The sequence below is a fragment of the Parasteatoda tepidariorum genome, chromosome 1 (genome assembly GCF_982258835.1).
Source record: "Parasteatoda tepidariorum strain Cologne lab strain chromosome 1, Ptep-v5.0, whole genome shotgun sequence".
In the NCBI taxonomy this organism is placed as follows: Eukaryota; Metazoa; Arthropoda; class Arachnida; order Araneae; family Theridiidae; genus Parasteatoda; species Parasteatoda tepidariorum.
This window is the reverse complement of record NC_141755.1, coordinates 12,895,603-12,915,746: the sequence shown is the minus strand read 5'-3', so window position 1 is coordinate 12,915,746 and position 20,144 is coordinate 12,895,603. Positions and strand designations below refer to the sequence as shown.

The window sequence follows — 20,144 nt, the reverse complement described above, 5'->3', positions numbered from 1 at the left end:
AAAATACAGTTATATTGACAGGAATGGGAATAAAAAAATCATTTTATCTGTTTCAGGGTGCATAAAAACTTACAAAAAATGGTCTGAACTATGCACACGTATTGAGAAATCGTTAAGTAGTGTGGTGTTGCTAAAGATATTTAGAAAGAAATATGTTCTACTTGTGCCATATTTGGCGGGATTAGAGACACATTCCTCTAGGGAGGGCTTTGTAGGAACTATTTGCTGTCCCTAATCTCCCATGGGTATGCAGGGGTGATAAGTTTTGGTTTTATTATGCAGTTTTAAAACCAAAATCTACCCGCGGCAGTAGCAATTCCACCCATTTCGAATGGAATTATGGGAGGGAACGTCTTTAAATAACACGAATCCGAAATATTATTGTTACGATGATTAACTTATTTTTACACCGATTGTAAAGAAGTAGTTCGAAAAAGAAATTTATGGCGAAAGAATTGTTCTGAGCGTGTCAAATCGTAAATTTAAAAGCAAGATTTATCATTTTAATAAATAAAAAAGTTAATATATATCTTAATTTTACGGTGTGACATTAAGACACATTGAAAATATTTTTTCTAAAAAATGCCAAATGTTGTTTAATAATGTTCTATTTTCAAGGCGTCTCAACTATATTCTCAAGGCGTCTCAACGTAGTGTAAGACATTTAATTTTGAAACCGATAGAATTATTACAAAGTATTTATTGAAATCAAATTATTTTAAAAAATATTGCATATTATTTCATCCAAAATAAGTGGAGATAGTTTTGCCCTAAGATAATGTAGAAGCAACAATAAGAAAATATGCAGGGAAGACGGCCGTTTCGGTACTATAAACACTATCATCAATGATAAGACACAAAACTCTGTGTCTCATTTTATGTATTTTTTTAAAATTTAAGCAGAGATGAGGCTACTTTATCGTATCAAAATAACCGTATGTTTCTCATAGATGATTTTTGTGATCTTTTGTTGTCTTTACTTTGTTTTTAGAAAATTTTAACATTCTTATATTGGATAAATTATTCTATATATTATATATCAAAAATATTATATATTGAAAATATTATATATCAAAAATATTATATATTAGATACATTATATAAGTTCAAAAAAAATTTAATTTAGGAAAATGCCTCATAATAATTGTGTTATAATATAATTGTGACACTCTTAACATGTAATTTGATAATCTCATATCTCATTTACTAAATGCAACATAATTACTTCCTAAAGCTAAAAACAACGTGAATTAAAACTCTCTGTGACGTTTAGAAGGTTCTTATTCATAGAGCTGAAACTATAGTATGTTCATTTATGTACTTTCATTTGTGCTTTATTCCTCTTTATTTATTTTTTTCAACTTTAGTCTACGTAGCACAGAATGTACCCTACCTTTTTGTTGAATAATAACTTTCATTTTGAAATCTTTTTCTTAAAAGCAGTAGTAAAACAGTATTAAAAACTTATAATATTTTATGCCTAATAATACTTGCGTAACTATTTAATTGCAACACTTTGAAAATGTAATTCTATAATTTTATCTAATCCTCTTATTATAATGTAAAAATTATATTTTCAAATTATTCTTTCAAAATTTGCAAAACATTTTAGAAAATTCTGGATTAGTTTTAGGAAAAAAATATTGGCATCGAGGGTGCATCACCCGTAAAAACCATTTTACTGTAAAATTTCAGATTAAATGACAGTTATTTAATTACAGCGATTCAGTGATTTTATTGTAAAAACTACTATAAAAATTACTGTATATCAGATTTTTTGTCCCGTAACATGTTCTGGTACAATTCTGATCATGAATTTTACTTTCTGGTAATGGATTTTAGTAATGATAAAATTATAGCTTTGGATTTCACTGCACAAAGTGCCGGCACCCAATGTGCCTGTACTTTTTATTACCGTCAAATCCATTTTACCGGAACATGCTATGAAAGAAAAAACTCTGATATATCGTAATTTCATTCATAATTACAGTAATATCGATGAATCAGCCTAATTAAATAAATATAGCTGTTAAAATTACGGTAAATTATCTTACGGTAAAAATGGATTTTGTGATTGATCACCCAAAGTGCTGATACTTTGTACCGTAATTTGATCCGAGAATTTTTACAGTGTAGTAAGACAAACTAAATTCTGAAATGGAAATAATGTTTTTGAGTCTTACCATTTGAGCTTGATTTTTCGGTTTTCTTACGACTCCGGGAACTTTCGTGCCAACTGCAAATAAAGAAAAAAAAAAAACATTCATTCGTTTGAGTAGTAGAACGTGATGAAAATAAAAATTACATAAATATTTAATGAATCGTGCCATTTTTATGGACTATTAATACAGCCATGACTGATGATTATAGATAACTGGCGATTGAAAATAATCACCATGATTGTTAAAGATGGTAAGTTACAGACAATTCATTAAAGACACTTTTACGTAAAAATGATCATGCTCTCGACATATTAATAGAGTTTATTTTTTTTTGAGGAAAAAAACGTACAACCGAGAATAATTTAAATCAAAACAGTTTTCGGATTAAAATTTTAATTTAATAATATTTAAAATTTTTGTTTAATGACAATAAAGAACAATAAAAGTTAAAATTGGATAAAAATGGAAAAATGAACAACTGTATGAAAGTTTTTAAAAGCCACAATTATTTGTGGAAAACTGTTATTGTTTATTTTTTGACATGAAGCTTTTACATTATGCAATGTTATGTCATGAAACTGTTCTGAATACCTGAAATTTGCTTTAAAAAAGCAATATATTATTATATTTTTCATATGTATAACTATATAACTACGTTTATTATTAAATTCATTAATGGTTAAATTTAAACCTGTCAGCAGAAATTAGACACGTGTATCCTATTAACATGCATAACTAATTCTTTTAATAATTTTATATGGAATTTTAAAACTTCTAACGTAGGGAAAGTATAATGTAGAAAGTCAGAAATACTATTCAATCAGAAAACCAAAAATAAAAAAAAAATTAAATAAATAAAATATAAGATATGTGTACTAGCAAGACATCACTTCTTGAGGGGACATACTGCTTGCCAACACACAGAAGCCTTTCTGCTGTCAGTGGTAATAGCAAAACCTGACAGTGCCCCGAGGCCCCATAATGGATATACAAATAAGAAAAAGCGATTCGAAAAATTGAAATGTAAATGTAAAGAAAAATTAATGTCAAACACAATTTAAAAGTATATAGAGTATTTTTTGTTCCTGAAGCATATAGATGGCAGTACTTTTTAAAAAATTTTCTCATTGAATGTTTTTTTGTTTTATTTTTCAAGATTTTCAAAATTGCTCAGCTCTTGATTTATTTCTAAAGTTTCTTAATGATTTGGCAATTTATATTTTATTTTGATTTGGTTATTCTAACTGTAACTTTATCTTTAATTATTCTTCTTATATGTGGGCGTATCATTTAAGTCTTACTCTAAGTCTGATTGTTTTGCGGACTGTCTATGTACAGTCCGCAAAAAAAAAAAGATATCACCCTGAATAACTTTCGTTCTAATGATCGGATTTTCACGAACTAAAAGTCAATCTTAATGGTTCCTGGGGGTGACCTCAACTATGCTAATTAATTAGTGCTAACTATTAATTAAGTTACGAAATCAGACACAAAAACGTAATTTCTCTGAATAAACATATAATTTTTTTTACATATTTGGATTTTTAACCTTCAAATTATAGGGGGTAGCCGCAATCTGGGAAATATGATCCCCATAGTTTAGTCAGGAGAGCGATCCAAAGTTCGTACCCCTTAATCTTAATTTAACTTTTTTCGTTTTTAGTCATATTTTTAAAACTAATAAAGCAATTCAAAGAAAATTTCACCCAGTCATAAAACTCATTTACCCAAAGATAATTTCATGAAAAAAATAATTTTTAATAATTGTTAATTATTTTTTATTATTTAATTAAATTGAGGATTAAAAAATTTTGAATTATAAGGTATGAATTTTTTTTATACCATATTAATCTACATATTTTTCAACTGAAAAACCTAAAGTTTCAGCTGTTTTTATTTATTAGAAGCTGAGAAAAATTAAAATTAATTATTTTTAAAAAAATAATTTGGCGACAGTAAAAAAATAATTAAATGGGGCGATTTATATTAAAATGTGATAAACTTGCGAGGAACTTGACTTCGCGCTCGTAGCGCAAAATTTCATTCATAATTTTTTCGCTAATAATCGTTTGAAAATCTTTTTATTTTTATTTTTTTAAAACTATAAAATACGATGTTTCTTTTATAATTGTCTAAAATTCTATTTGCAATTTAGTAAAGAAATTTGAATAAAACATCTTATTGAATAAAAAACGTTTTATTCAACGAATGTCGAGTTTTATAAAAGCATGCTTCTGGTAGAATATGATTATACACCAGATTGTGCTTATTTAATGTGATTATTTTTTAGATTTTAGTTTTTTCGTCTCAATAACTGATACAATTTCAATAGTATACATACATTTTGGAATAAAATATTTATCAATTTCTTGAATACATTTTTTATAAATATTAGTAAAAATACGTAGTAAACATATTTAAGCATACCTCACATCATCGCAAATTTCTCAACATCTTATATATCGTCTTAATGTTAGAAGTAATTTTTTAATCACCTGTCCGGAAGTGTTTTACTAACTAGTTTACTAACTATTTAATTACATTTTAACATTTTTAAAAATCTTATTCTTTACCCTACTACGTTTATTATTTCTTCATTAATACGCTCATACTTCAATAATTCAATGTCTGCTAGCTAAGAATAAAACCTTGTTAAGAAATTAAAAACATTCCACTGTTTACAATTATTTAATGCAAAACAACTGATTATTTACTAAGCATACTATTTTTTTCTTCATATTTTTTGAGGCCAGGTGAGTTTTTATCATCAATTATACCGTTTTACATTTGAGTCTTGATCATTATTTTGATAAGGATTTTACACTCGTTAAAGTAAACATAAGCATTTCTATATTTTAACAGGATTTATGTTTTCTTTAAAAACGTAATAGCATCAATATTGTAAAAGTTATATTTAACTTACAAATTAAAATTTTGAGACCAGATATTTTGAGTTAATGAAATTAAATATTTTATCTTTTAAGTTTTTGTGCCCCCATTTCAATATCTTAAGGATCTTACGAGCTCTGCTTAAAAAGAGAGTATCAGATATATATAAGAAAACAAAAATAATCATAGTAGCAATATTTGGGGGTAAATGTAGCTTATCGTAATGAAGAATATGCTGTGCGACATTTTATGGTGAATTTGCGAACGTAAGTTTCAGAATGTATCGAAACATGAGGATGCTATTTGCTAGTCATCTTTATCCAAAGAAAACCATGTAACCTAAATATCTAGCAGAATGAAGCGATTTTTTAAACAATGAATCATACTATATGCAACATATTATTTCAATATCTTATTCTGAAATATAACATGTTTCAATGTTTTTAAAATGCCACTGAACATTCAGAAATTCCTTGAGTTATAGAAAAAAGAAATATCGTAAATTATAGAAAACCTTGTGAATGTGTATTAGAATTACTATACAATCTACATTTTATTTTTCAAGCACTTTTTGTTTCTTCAAACTTTCTTGCCTAGAAGACTCGATTAAATCTGTAAAAATGATTATCCCTAAAATTTTGTATATAGCTATAATAAGTTATGTCAATTTGATTTTAGTAAAAAATCCTCAAATAAATATAGCAAAAACAACATATCTAAATAATATCAGATAAAAAGTTCATGTATTTAAGTTCTAAAAACTTAAAAAATCGCAAATAATTCTTAAATCAATTCAAATTTCCTTTTCAAAGGAGATATAAAATTTTTTTTTGCTCTTTGGACAGAAATCAGCTTAAAAATTGTCTATTGCCTTGAAACTTCAAGATATTTTCTATTAACAATTAATTAAACCTCTCCCAGCAATCACAGAACATTATTTCATTTTTTTTTACATTCAGAGTTCTTTTAATAGGTTGCCTAGCAACCTAGTAAAATTAAGCATTACGCTTTTGAATTAGTCAATGGGTTATCTTAAAATATTCATTTGCGCTGGCGACTTTTTTTGGCTGTTTTCTGGACTATCGCCAAATATATAAACCCTTATTGCTACCCAATTTACAACCCAATTTTTTCAAAATTTTGTCTACCCCCCCTAATTTAAGTGTCTAGATTCCAAATATGTAAAAAAAAAATATATGTTTTATCAGAGAAAGTACGTTTTTGTGTCTGATTTTGTAACTTAATTAATAGTTAGCACTAATTAATTAGCATATTTGAGGTCACCCCCGGGAACCATTAAGATTGACTTTTAGTTCGTGAAAATCCGATCATTAGAACGAAAGTTATTCAGGGTGATATCTTTTTTTTTTTGCGGACTGTACATCTTGTCTGATTTTGTAAATCAGTTTCATACTTTGATTAGTAGGGTAAGTAATAGTTAGACTGGCATACACTGTTATAAATTTCTGGAAAAAAGTGGTTAAATAACAATTTCTTTCATTGTCCTTTTACTATATTCAAATTAAACAATCAAATAACCATTAATAAGATTGTAACCACACTGTTAATTATGAGAAAATCATTTATTAATTGCTTTCACCTCATACGGTTAAACAATCAGAATTTTATCGCACCAACTAAAGGCAACTACTGATGCAGCTTAGTTCTTTTGTAACTGAGTACTTATTGCAACCCAGAGGGCTCTAATCCGTCAGTCTCATGACCGAAAGATCTGGGGTTCGAGTCCCAACGTTGACACCTCCAGCATTCCCTTCAGTTTACAGGGCCTCGCACTCTCCAATGACCATTACCTAATGAAAAACCTAGCTTTAATGTCCAATTGAATTTCTTTTTTTTAGACTTTGAAACCATGCTAGTTGTAAATGATTTTAAAAAAAACATATAATTTTGTATTCATGATCTTATAACCGTACTAGTTATAAATGATTTCAAAACCGTAAAGGTAAAAAATGTTCTTCACCGTAAACTTCACGATTAATCGGATGGACAAAGCTGCCTATTTTACCATCATTTTCGAATTAAAATTCGAACAGTGTAGAGCAGAAATAATAATAAAATATAGTTACTAATAAAAGCTGTTTTTAATCATGTATTGTATTGAAATAATGAAGCGAATTATACCAAATTAAAACTTATTTATAAATTCAATTAAACACATAAACATCCTTTCCACGCAAAATTTTTTTATATTTTAAATTATTCTAACTTTTTTATTAACGTAAAACTATTATAATGCAAGAAACTTAACAAACTCGCAATTTTTATTTTCAACTTCTCTTTTTGAGTTAGACACATATCGGTCAAAGGGAAAATAGAAACCTAAAGTTGCTTATATATACTTTTAATATTGATACATTATCTATAAAAGCGGTATGTGGGTCACGGTGGTCATTAAGGATAGCAAAGCTATAACTTTTGAGTAAATATTTTCATTCGATAAATACTGAAAGCTCTCGTATTTTTAATTTACAAAGAGAGAAAGTCTGTTTTCAGAATCCATCTGAGTCAACTGACATTTCCTAAGTAGACACAGAAAGTGCCTTAATATATTTACTCAGTCAGCTCTTTAATTTAATTTCCTCTAAGTTGCATTTCCTAGGAAAAGTTATTGATACAGGAACCTACAGAATAATCAGTATTCAACTTCTGAACGGTGATAAACGTATTTATTGAAAAATAAAAAGCTATATTAGCGAAAATAAATGCTATTGATAAAATTTGTTTTCCTTTAATTTAAGAGTTTTAAGATAATTATGCTAATTGTCTGTTACATTTTTTTATAAAAAAAAATGTTCTTATTCGTTTAAAGGGAAATCATAAATTGCTGACCCGTTTGTTAAGGTATTTCTAAAGAACATGTATGTTCTATAAATTTTTTTCAGGAATTTTTAACAGAATATATTAATTGAAATAGTTCAGAAACAAATTTATGTATCATGAGACTTTTCGACGACTAAACACCGAATAAAAAATTTAAAAAAAAATGAATAATAATTTTTCTACTTTTTAAACATTTTAGAATACTTTAAATTATATCAAAAGTAAAATTTCTGAACCATAACGTTTTTAAGTCTTGCGAGACATTACTTAACTATTGTTTTTAGTAAACTATTGCAATTATTAGCTTCATTTTTTCAGATTTTAAATTTTAAAGGTAATATTATTATTGAGCATGTTATTATAGTGTTATAGCATGTTATTATATTATTAACTCTAAATACTTCACAATTCGAAATTTTTCGACTATTACTTAATAAAATAACAGAAAATAATAAATATTTACTAAAATTTATTTTGTGCATGGAATGATATTTGGATAAACGAATTTTATAATTGCGTAATATTTTTTTTTAATTCTCTTAAAAATTTGAGATTTGACGAAATATGCAAAAACTAAAATTAACATTAAGGGGTTAAAAGTTAGGACCACTCTCCTATTCAAACTATGGGGACCATATCACACAGTTTGCGGCTGCTTACTACATTTTGGGAGCCAGAAGTCCAAATCCGTTAAAAAAAAGGTATGTTTATGCAGAGGAAGTACGTTTTTGTGCCTGATTTCGTAACCGGTGTTACTAATTAATATAAGTATATTTGAGGTTACCCCCTCGAATCATGTCCGTTATTTTTTGGCGCACCGTACATTACTGGTTAAATTTTAATAATGTTTTATTTCTTCCTATTAATTATAAATTTGCATTGGAATTTTTAAGAAACAGTATTTGTAAAATGCATCAATTATTTCTAAAGGGTAAATTTACATGTCAAGAGAACATACGTAATATTTTAATCGAACCAGAATCTTAGTACCAGATCCTTATAAAAGTGGATGTAACATAAAATATTTAGACAAATTGTTCAGTTGTACAGGTAATGCACTGATTTATGCCTGTTGCACATAATTACGTTCAGGAAAATAAATGTAAATAATAAAAAAAAGGGAATTTCCTTTGCAGCAACTGCACCAATGTAAAATAAAGACTGTTAAAATAAAAAGAAATGGCATTAAAATCAAATATATAAAGGGCTTAATCTAGGTATCTGGAGCTCTTACCGTCTCTCAAAATTAGATTTACGAAAGCCGGCCCAAAATTAGATACACTTATCAAAAAAGTATGTCAAAATTATTGGAATATAGTAAACTGTACCATGGTTCCGGCTCTATGAGAGCACCAGAAAGGTCTATAATTTTTTCCTAAGCGCTTTGATAATGATTTCGGTAAAAGTAACAAATGAAATATAGTTTTATAATCTGTGGTAAAATTTAGTAATTTTATAATTATGAGTTAGAGCATGGCATAAAATAGTCGGTTAATTTTACTTTTCGGTTCTGTATTTTCCTAAGTGTGCGGTAATAAGAACTGTAATTTTGAAAATCAGAAGTTCCGGTAAACCGTTACCATATGAGCGGAAAAATTACCGAATAAATGATTTAAATAATGTATATTTTGATTTTATTAATCAGAGTTATGTTTTTTTTTACCAGAAATGTCATTACCTTACCATACGGTAATTTTACCAGAATTCTTTTCTCTGTGTAGAATATAATAAGGTCTTTTGGGCAATTGTAATTAACGTGTGATGCTTATATCCATTAATAATAAGCTATAAACGGATGGAGAAAATCAAATAAGAGATAAGATAGGATTAAATTCTTATACATAGATAGTCTTAGAATTAAACTAATTCTAAACAGCATTTGTTTTGTGATCCACTGATCGATCTTAGCTCAGTTTTGGGAGGAAGCACTCCAGAAAACTGAAATGAAACTCCGTAATTGAAGTTTCTCTTTCGCTCAATACAAAGTTCAATACTGTTCAACAATATTTTCGAATAACATTTCACTTATGTTCTAGAATAGTTTCCTTTCATGATGAAAGTAAATAATCTTTAATTTACCACTGAACACGCACTGTCACATAAGAGCGGATCCTACCAAATACTAAAAGGTTCAAATTATTAATGAAATTTACATTTTTACTTTTGTTGTTGCCAAATATCGTAAAATTATTGGAAAATTCCGCATCCGGTTTGCACCGACCACAGTGCAGACGTGAAATATCCTCAGTGGTAGACGGATCATGGGTTAGAGTCCCCTTACCGTTAGGTTAACCGTGGGAGGTTCTCGTGGTCTTCCTCTCCATGTAACGCAAATGCGGGTTAGTTCCATCAAAAAGTCCTCCACGAAGACAAATTTCTCCTAATACTTGATTCAGGAGTTTCCTTGTCTTCTGGATTGTGTTTAAAATTACAAGGCCACGGAGTTGAACATTAGCAGTCGCAAACCCAAAAATTGGGTCGAATGTTCAACGACGGTTATTAAAAAAAAAAAAAAAAAAAAAAAAAAAATTTATTGGAAAAAACAAATTATTACCAAACCAATTATTATTATATAATAACGATCAAGCAGCATGGATTTCTTTCTTTAGGGTGTACTGAAAAGTGTTGTGTTCGCGACGCATGTGGATTCCGAGCTGGATGTGGTTGCAAGAATCGTCCGAGCTGCTGCGGATATCCAACAAGATTCGAGCTAGTCCGCAAATCCGTAGCCGACAGTGTAGCGCGTGTAATGGTGGCATTCTTTTGTTACATTTTCACATATCATCTGCTTCAGCACGTGTAATATCTTTGACTATTAAATATTCCAGATGATCTCAGTCTCATATATCTTTGTTTCTTGTACCTGTCATATTACTTTCCCACAACGTTTCCGATCATGAGCTGCAGTGTAATTCTGTAATCCCAGTGATCCCAGTGAGTGTAATTCTGTAATCCCCCCATTCAAGATTGTCCCAATAATTCTGAGACACCCTGAGCATGCTGAACTTTATTTGAATTAATTTGCGAAATTAGTTAATTAAAGACAATATTTAAAAACTAAATTTATTTCCATATAAATTTACAACAACATCATCTTTTTTCCTCAAAAAAAAAAAAAAAAATTCCTGTCGATCACTTTAATTTTTTCTTTTCCAAAATATATTAATATTTAGAGTTTTCAATAAAAAAAAGGCCCCTTGCTGTGGCAAAATTAATTCCTTCACTTCTTCTTTTTAAAACGGTGTCAAAATTCAATTCAAACTTAAAAGAAATTGATTAAAGCGTCTGTTCACTCTTCTATCAATCTTCCACCCCATATATTTATTCAAACAAAATAAAACACGTTGACACGAACCGTCACGAAAATTCATGGAGGGCAAAAATGAGCCCCCCCCCCTGCTGAGAAATCACAAAATTCCCGTTCAAATACAACTCTGGGGTCGCGGGGACCCTCTTTTGTTTGTACTGAGTCACTATTTCAACGTTTTCTCTAGAATGGAGAACAGTCAGGGAATTACGGGCCATTAACATCTGCTCCCAAGAATATTGGGAATTTTGATGCCGTTTAAGTAAAGTGAAGGTAGGGGGGTGAGTTTAGGACTTTCAGTAGGGGTGTGGTCGTCTTCAGCAGGGAATCCGGAGATAGGGGGGATACTGTTTAGGTTTATTGGGGAAGATTAAGGCAGCTTAAGTGTTATGGGTGATGGTGCTTAATAGTATTTATTGATGTCGGATAATGACTTGATATTATGTAAAAGCATCGATTATACGTCACTGCATTTATTGTAACACAACATGAAATTTCAATTAGGTGGTATCGTCTGGCATGGGGTATTTAAATTTGGTATTGTGTTTAGCCTTTTATTGAATTAGTTATAAGCCTATCGGAGATTCGCAAGGAAAGGAGAGATGAATATTATTTTAAAATAATTAAAGAATAAAATCATGTTTTTGCTGTGCTTATAGAAAAGAATAAAACATTTCTAAACTATTACATACTTGCATAAATGTAAAATAAAAGATTCTAAATAATATTCATGGTAAAATAAAAGATTCTGGTAATATTACCGTACTTGTTAATGGTATTTCTGGTAAAAAAAAATCAGAATTCTGGTAATAAAACCAAACTATGCGGTATTTAAATCATTAATTTGGTAATTATTTACTTCCATATGGTAACGGTTTCGTAGAAATTATTGGTTTTGCGAATTATAGTTTTTATTACCCCACATTTAGTAGAAAATACAAAATTACAAATTAATTTAAGCGAATAAATGGTTTTATGCCGTTCGTTATGGGCTAATTGGTCAATTTCATGACGGGTGGAACGGGGGTTCGAATCCCAACGTGGACAGCACAATAGTTCTTGATTTTCTACTATACACTTAGAGTTTCCAGGGTCCTGCACCCTTCAATCGGCGACCCTGGACACTATTATAATGCAAAACTATCATTCACACATGAATGGCGCAGCACTCACACTATTCCAAAGATCATTCAAGTTTTATTTTCATGATTTAGAAACTATGGTTACAAAACCGCATAGTTTTGCATTCATGTTTTTTTTTACCGTCCCAGTTGTAAACGAAAAAAGGTAATAAAAAAAACAGTTCCGAACCGTAACTTTAGTGGTTAATCTGATGATGAAAATATTGAAATCTAATGATGAAAATATTGCTACTGGTCATTTCACCATTATTTAGAAATGAAAATTCTGTAGATAAAGAAGTTTCAGAGCTAGATATTTTTAAAGCTTCGATTCTTTTAACATGGTTTTTCGAAGATCTGTCGCCAAGAAGTATTAAATGTTCTTTAGAATGGACAAATATTTAAATATTATTTAATTTTTTTTAAAAAATTGTCGATTTGGCGACATTTTTCCGCCCAGATGAGAATTATTAAAATCACTCTCTTATTCTCCTTTTTTGAAAATTTTAATGAGCCCAGATGAAGCATTAGAGTAAGTTTATAAATATTAAAAAATTTGACCACAAATGCCTTTTTCTGTGTCTTTCCTCCATATTGACGTTTTGCGTCATTTTCAGAATCAACATAGAGAGCGCTGGCTTTAGATTGGCTAATTAACAGTTATGAGCAACTGCTACAAACTCATGGCAGTTATGAAAATAGCATACTATTCTTAAGAAAAAACTCATTTCATGTGACTACAGAGCCTTCGAAAAACAGCCTTAAGCTGTTCAAGCTTGAAACATAGCCTTATAATATTGAAAGCATTGTGCGAAGGAAAAGACCAGCTACTGTTTCCCTGAAAAAGTAAAATAAAAAAAAACAATGAAAGGTAATAAAAGACATTCTCTAGGGCGGTAATAACATTCAAATCGAATGAAACTAGAGAATCTCAAAATGCATGCCATGCTTATTATGCAAGGGGAACATGCCATGCGACTTTCAAAAAGGAATCGGGAGTAGAACTTCTTCGTGCGTGACGACGCGATGCGCGGAAAAGACTCTCGTTTCTTTTAATATTTGCTTTTCAAGAGGGGCCATAGTTTCATAAAAATTTTACATTTATGTTTAACAGTACGATTAAATAATTGTTAAAAGAAGAACTGATATAATTATTCATTTATTGTGAAACACTTTGCATTCTAATATTTGCATTCATATAGTTGATATTTGTATTAATAACACGAATATTTTCGTGTCCGAATTTAGTTAAAAAAATGCTCTTAAATAATAAAAACAAATCTGTTCTATAAATAATATTGCATATAATAATACGAAAAATTTTTCATTCGATTAAATTTTGCTTAATATTATGTTACTTTTTGCAGTTTCGCAATTAAGTAACTCATAGTACTTTAAATTATTCATTTAATTTCCTGAATTATTATAAGTGTTATTTTTCTTAAATTATATAAACTCTATGTACTAAAATAAAGTAAAAAATTATAAAAACTGCGTTTTGTAAATAGATTATTAAGAAAAAAATCTTTTGCTACAAAACAAAGAACCGTATGAATTTTCAGCAGCGATAGAAGTTTCTGAAGAAAAAATAGAATTATTTTCTACTTCTCCACTTAGGCATCACAGTTTTAAAAATTAATACTTTTAATTTTTAATTTTGCGTCTGTTAACTTGTTTGTGTCGGAAAGTCATTAAAGTTTCGATTGGTGATAAACAGGTGATCGCGTTTAAATGCAACATGTAGAAAAGTATTGCACCTTGAAAAACAATCAGTAACAAAGCTCTAATTAAGATCTGAATGCTCCAACTCGTCTGATAGTGGTCGGAAATTCGATTGACTATGAATTCTATTTGCCAATAAAATGACAATAAATATCACAATAAATCTTGTTGTAGTCAAGATGTGATTGAAATTTGAATTGCCATCAAACACAATGCTTCAGTAGCGATTGCACTGCCTCAGATAATCGGAAATTAATTGAAGATTTGATTGCATAATTGTATATGGACTTAAGTGGTTATAATAGTTGGTCTTGAAATCGAATAAATTTTCATACTTAGGCTTTAAAAAGTGTGTATGTGGCAACAAGTTGAGATTCGTAACTATTAAAACATGATATGTATGCTAATAACTCAACTTATTAAAAAATAAATTATAATGATGATAATAATAATTCATTGTCAAAAATAATGAGATTTAACAATCAGCTCACTATCATGCTCCATTAGGTGCACCTTGTTAAATGGTGATAAAATTCTGATTGCTTAACCAGAGTAAGTGAAAGCAGTAAATAAACGGTTTTTCTTACAGTTAACAGTTTGAATACCATCTTATTTATAATTATTTAACTGGTTTGTTAAAATAGGGTAAAATATCAATTTAATATTAAATATATTGTTATTTGACCATTTTTTCAAGAAATTTCTAACAAAGTTTATCAGTAAGCTATACTGATAAATTTTCGCAATTTATTAAAATAAATGATGTTAGTTAATATCATTTTGAGAGGAAAATTTGTGGAGTTTCTCTAAGCTGTTAAAAGAAACAAACATAAATACATAAATCTATTTTGATAAAAAAAAATGATTAAATGATACACTACCATTGTTTAAATAAATACTTAAGTTTTAAGTATATTCTTTTGATATTTGGCAAAACTCCGGAAGCATTGTTCTCGAATTTATGCCTAATATGTTTCTTGATCTCTATTTAACTAAAAGACAGTGTTTTATTCATTCAATGACTTTGGTAGTAACAAATGATTTCTTTTGTGAATAGATTTAATAAATGATATTGGGGAAAAAAGTTCTTTTAGAAAAGATTTCTTCATTTTGAGAAATAAATAATTTTTCAAAATTATTGAATAAAAATTTGTACAGTTTTGCAGTCATATATTGCTAAATATTTTCTGCGATAATAGGATGTGTTGTTTGCGAAGTAATTTTATTTCTTCCTAGAAAATTATTTATTTTATTTTCATTTAATTATTTTTTTTTTTTTACAGTCGCATTATCTTATTATTGTTTTTTGCCAACTAACATAATAATAAAGACTTATTTGTGAAAAACTTTTAAAAATGAGAAGTATTTAAAAACGAAGTTTTGCGGCACAATATCACTATTATTTCTAAAGATTAAATATTGCTATCAGCTTAACAAATTAAATGATTTTCTCAAGCAGAAAATGCCGGAATTGATCAATGGAAAAAATCTGATGTTCTATCATAGTTACAAGAGATATCATGTAAGTTCAGATACCTTCCAAAAAATTTTACCCTTTCAATGTATTGATGTATTATTATTTTGATGTATTTCGGTATGTATTATCACATCCACCATACTCTTCAATGGTGGAACTTTTGTATAAGTACTTGTTTCGACTTAAAAATAATTAAAAAAAATAATTAAACGCAGAAAAATAATTAAAGGCAAAAAAATTAAAAAAAATTAAATTAAAAAAATTAATTAAATTAAAATATTTTTTTTAAAAAATTAAATTAAAAAAATATTTAAACGCAAAAACTTTTACTGCAAATAAAGACTTCAAAAAGGACTTCAGAAAGTTTTTCCCTGTAAAGATCAGAAGTCTTAGGATTGTTGAATCATGCAACTACCAGAAAGATGGTAACCGTTATTGAACAAAAATGGAATATACAGGGGTTCGTTACTATCCTATTAAGTAATAAATATATGTAGATGCATTTAAAGGAGTGGTATCCATGTTCTATAAAGTGGCTATACAATGCGAGAATAAATCGTTTACAGTGGTACCTTTTAGGAAATTGAGTATTAAGTATTTCAATCATGAAATTAATACGAGGTATGCAAAGAAGTAAATTATAAAATTGCATAACTCTTGGAGTGTCGATGGCTCAGTGTTTGCCTTCCAATGAGGAGAACCGGATTCGAATCCCAGTCGATACGAATTCCGCATCCGGTTTGCACCGACCACAGTGCTGACGTGAAATAATATCCTCAGTGCTAGACGGATCATGAGTTGCCATTGCCATCATTGTAACCGTGGGAGGTTTTTGTAGTTTTCCTCTCCATGTAACTCAAATGCGGTTTAGTTCCATCAAAAAGTCCTTCACGAAGGCAAATTTATCCCAATATTCGATCCAGGAGTTCCCTTGTCTTCTGGATTAGGTTCAAAATTATAGGGTTACGGAGTTGAACATTAGTAATCGTAAACCCACAAAATTGGGTCGGCCGTTCACACAACGACGGCTATGAAATATTAAATAAAACATCATTTCTTGAGTACGTTTAGACATCCAGTGGAAGACGGTGTTAAGAAATAGAAGCCTGAAACTCTCATTTCTTTGGCTAGAATTTCCATCTTTCTGACTAGAATTTCCTTCTACCACGACAAAATAATCTCAAGAAACTTAGTTACCTTAATTTATATTTTTCTAACTTTTCTTAATCTTTTTAAATCAAAACCTTGTGATAACTAGTTCTTTCTCTCTTCTTAGGATCATTTCGAAACGATACGGTGTAGAAAATTCTGAACAAACAAATGCGCGTTTTAGGGCTTAATGCGTCATTTTCTTAGTTTTAACATTCACAAGGTGTCAATTCTTACTAAATCAATGATGCTCTGCAAACTTAGAAATTCAAATTTTTTCTCAGATCTCATACCATTTCTGAGATTTTAACGCTACTTTACTGCACCTAGTCACTCAGTCACTCCTTTTATAATTAACTTTAGTGAAGGCGTACAAAAGCTAAAAATATGCGTAAGAACTTTAGTGGCCCCCTTAAAAATTTAACAAAATATTTTGAATCTTTAAGAAAATTGCGCTATCATTTCTTTCAAAATAAAAAAAATAATATTTCTCTTCTAGAAACCCAATATTTTAATGCCTAGAACTTAAGATTTTTTATTTTTAAAGTTATAGACACGGTTCATAAAAGTTTCACAAAAATATTCCTAATTTATATACATACTAGGAATATTATAATATAAAAGTACATATTATATTTTAATGGCACGGTTTTCCATAAACTAAATTGAATACAAGGGACGGTTAAATATTCTTGTGCACTGGAAACCCTGTACAGAAAAAAAACGGTAAAATTATAAAACTGTATGGTAATATTATTTCTGGCTAAAAAAATAAAAGAAAACGTAATTTTAGTTGATAAAACCAAAATGAACGGTATTTAAACTATTCAGTAATTTCTCTGCTCATAAAGGAATGGTTTACCGGAAATTCTGGTTTTAAGAACTATAGTTCTTATTTTAACACGTATACAGTAGAGAATAGAAAACTGGAAAGCAAATTTAACCGAATAAATGGTTTTTATGGTTTCTAAAGTGCACGATGAAACTACTAAATTTTTATCCAAATTTATCACTAAATATAAAATCATGTTTTATCGCTAATTTTACCAAAATTATTACCAAAGAACTTTGGTAAAAATTGCCGATTTTTTTAGGTTTCCATAGAGACGAAAACACGGTAAATTTCACCAAACTCTGATAGTTTTGACCATTTTTTTTTCAGTGTGCATAATTTAATACAAATATTTAAACTTTAGGAAAATTGCCTATAATTTTTCAAAAAATGATGATGCTCTTTTAGAACATAAGAATTTTTATTTTAATACTTACGAACACTTACAGTTAGTTTAAAAAAATGAAAATATAATTAAAAACCAAAAATTGTGTTAATCTATTATATAAATAATATTTCAAACATTATAAAAAATATTGCGGACGTAATGTAATTTTGAAGAACAAGAAATGCTTTTTTAAAAAGAATAAATATTTAAACAGTCCATCTCCGTTATTTGAATAAATCATTCATTTTTATGTAATCGCCCTTTCGACAATTGGCAGATTGCCGGAAACTTTGTTCTTTATTCTGACATAATAGATACAATTTCTACTTTGAATACTTCAAATGTATTCTAATAAAAGATAGTATTTCAACTGATGGATGAAGGAAGACTGAAAAACGTCTCGGGTTTTAAAAAAAAGAAAAGATAAGTGATATTTAATAAAAGAAAAACAAACATTCTCAGTTTGGTTTCTTTAGTTATTTTTAAGGACAGTTTGTCTTAATATAAACGGCATTGTTGAGAAAAATGGAATGATTTCTTGCTTTTCGTGTATTTGAATAAATCTAAATTATTTTGTTTGATTTGGAAGATTTTTAAACTATGTTTGCTTAAAGTGTTTAGATTTCATTATCGTTCAAATAGAAGGTTTTGCTTCAGTGTGTAATATCAGGACTTTTTCATCACCATATTTGTTTTGTTTCCTTTTTCAACTTTGTGATTTTTTTTAATCTAAGTCTGTTTTAAAAGTTATACTAATTATTTGAATTCGTGCTTTAAGTAAGATCTATTTCATTTTTGGAAATAATTTAAAAACCAAAAAAAGAAAAAGAAAAGATTTTGTAGTGAATGTTTAAATGAAATAAGTAAACAAACATTCACAATATTATAAAAATTTAAATATTGTAAAAACTAATCAATAAAATTTATTGTAAATGTGAGAATATTGGTAGTGTATACGCATTATCTTATAGTACAAACAATGAACATCTATTGCAGCGGCTCATAAGTGGTGTTCCCAAAAAGAGTTCAAAGGGGTTCCAAGAGTTAGGACTTTTTTATAACCCAGAACGATTTTGGAACTTTTAATTAAGTTTAAATTTACGAAACAAGCTATTATATATTTAAGATTTCGGTTGCTTTAATATAATTATATAATTGATTTATCAATCAAAAAGAAACATAAAATTTTCTTATCAACAATATGTTGAATAAATAATAATAAAAAAAAAGATTTCGTATTTCCCACCAGGCTTGTCTAATCAAACAAAATAAAGTAAATTTTCTAATAATTTCTTTCTCTAAAAACCATTTTCAACTCTTGTAGCAGTTCTTTTTAGCTTTCATTCCAAAGAAAACCATAATTTGGCACATTTTATCCATTTTTAATTTATGTATATACACCAAAAACGAATTAAGTACTAGACTAGACAAAGCTCTAGGATTGCGAATTTAGCTGTAGGACTTGAAATTTAATTTAAGATTGTAAGTAATTTAAGTAATAAATTGTTAAGTAAGTTATTGTTAAGTAATTTAAATAATAAAATTATGAAAAAATCCATCTTATTTTCTCTTATATAACCGGGGTCAAACAGCCGACACAATTCTGTGTTTTAAACTATCAATTTTCAACTCAGTAACCTTGTAATTTTGATCCCAATCCACAAAACAAAGGAACTCTTTGACCAAGCATTGGAACAAACTAGCTTTCGTTGAGATGAAACTGACTCACATTTGCGTTACTTGGAGAGGAAAACCACGAAACCTCCCAAGGTAAGACCGACACGCAAGGAGATTCTAGCCCATAACTAAGGATATTTTTATGTCCGCACAGTGGTCGGTGCAAGCCGGGAGTGGAGCTCGTATCTACCGGTCACCGCTGGGATTTGAACCTGGTGACCTTATTTGGAAGCGAATTAAATAATCTCAAAATAAAATACTATATTATTGTTGAATACGTTCACAAATATATTTATATACTTTTTTCTTGTAAAATTGGGACTCTACCAAAAGAAGTTTGATCGTTTAGGGTTCCATTACCTAAGCAAAATGAAAACCGCTGATCTATTGTAACATTATATACTGTACAATTTTCAGGTAATCACCCACTTGTGCCCTTTTAAATTTTCTGCCTTTGCTACTATTTTTCCGCGACGTTTGTGATCATGAATTGCTATACAGTTTTCAGTCCTTTTGCTGCTCCCTACGTCTTCTACATCCTCCAAAAGTTTGTCGTTACATTTTTGTAACAGCGTGTAT

The 20,144-nt window shown here is 28.8% G+C and overlaps 1 protein-coding gene across 6 annotated transcripts in view; it reads right to left on the bottom strand.

Annotated features, from left to right (window-relative positions):
* LOC107442127 (neuron navigator 3) overlaps positions 1 to 20,144 on the bottom strand; it is a 521,654-nt gene that overhangs the window by 420,126 nt on the left and 81,384 nt on the right. For all 6 annotated transcript variants that reach the window (XM_043039754.3, XM_087159425.1, XM_087159438.1 and 3 more), the window contains exon 3: positions 2,184 to 2,236. In XM_043039754.3, the coding sequence (XP_042895688.3) occupies positions 2,184 to 2,236 (53 nt within the window). The remainder of the gene's footprint in view (positions 1 to 2,183; positions 2,237 to 20,144) is intronic.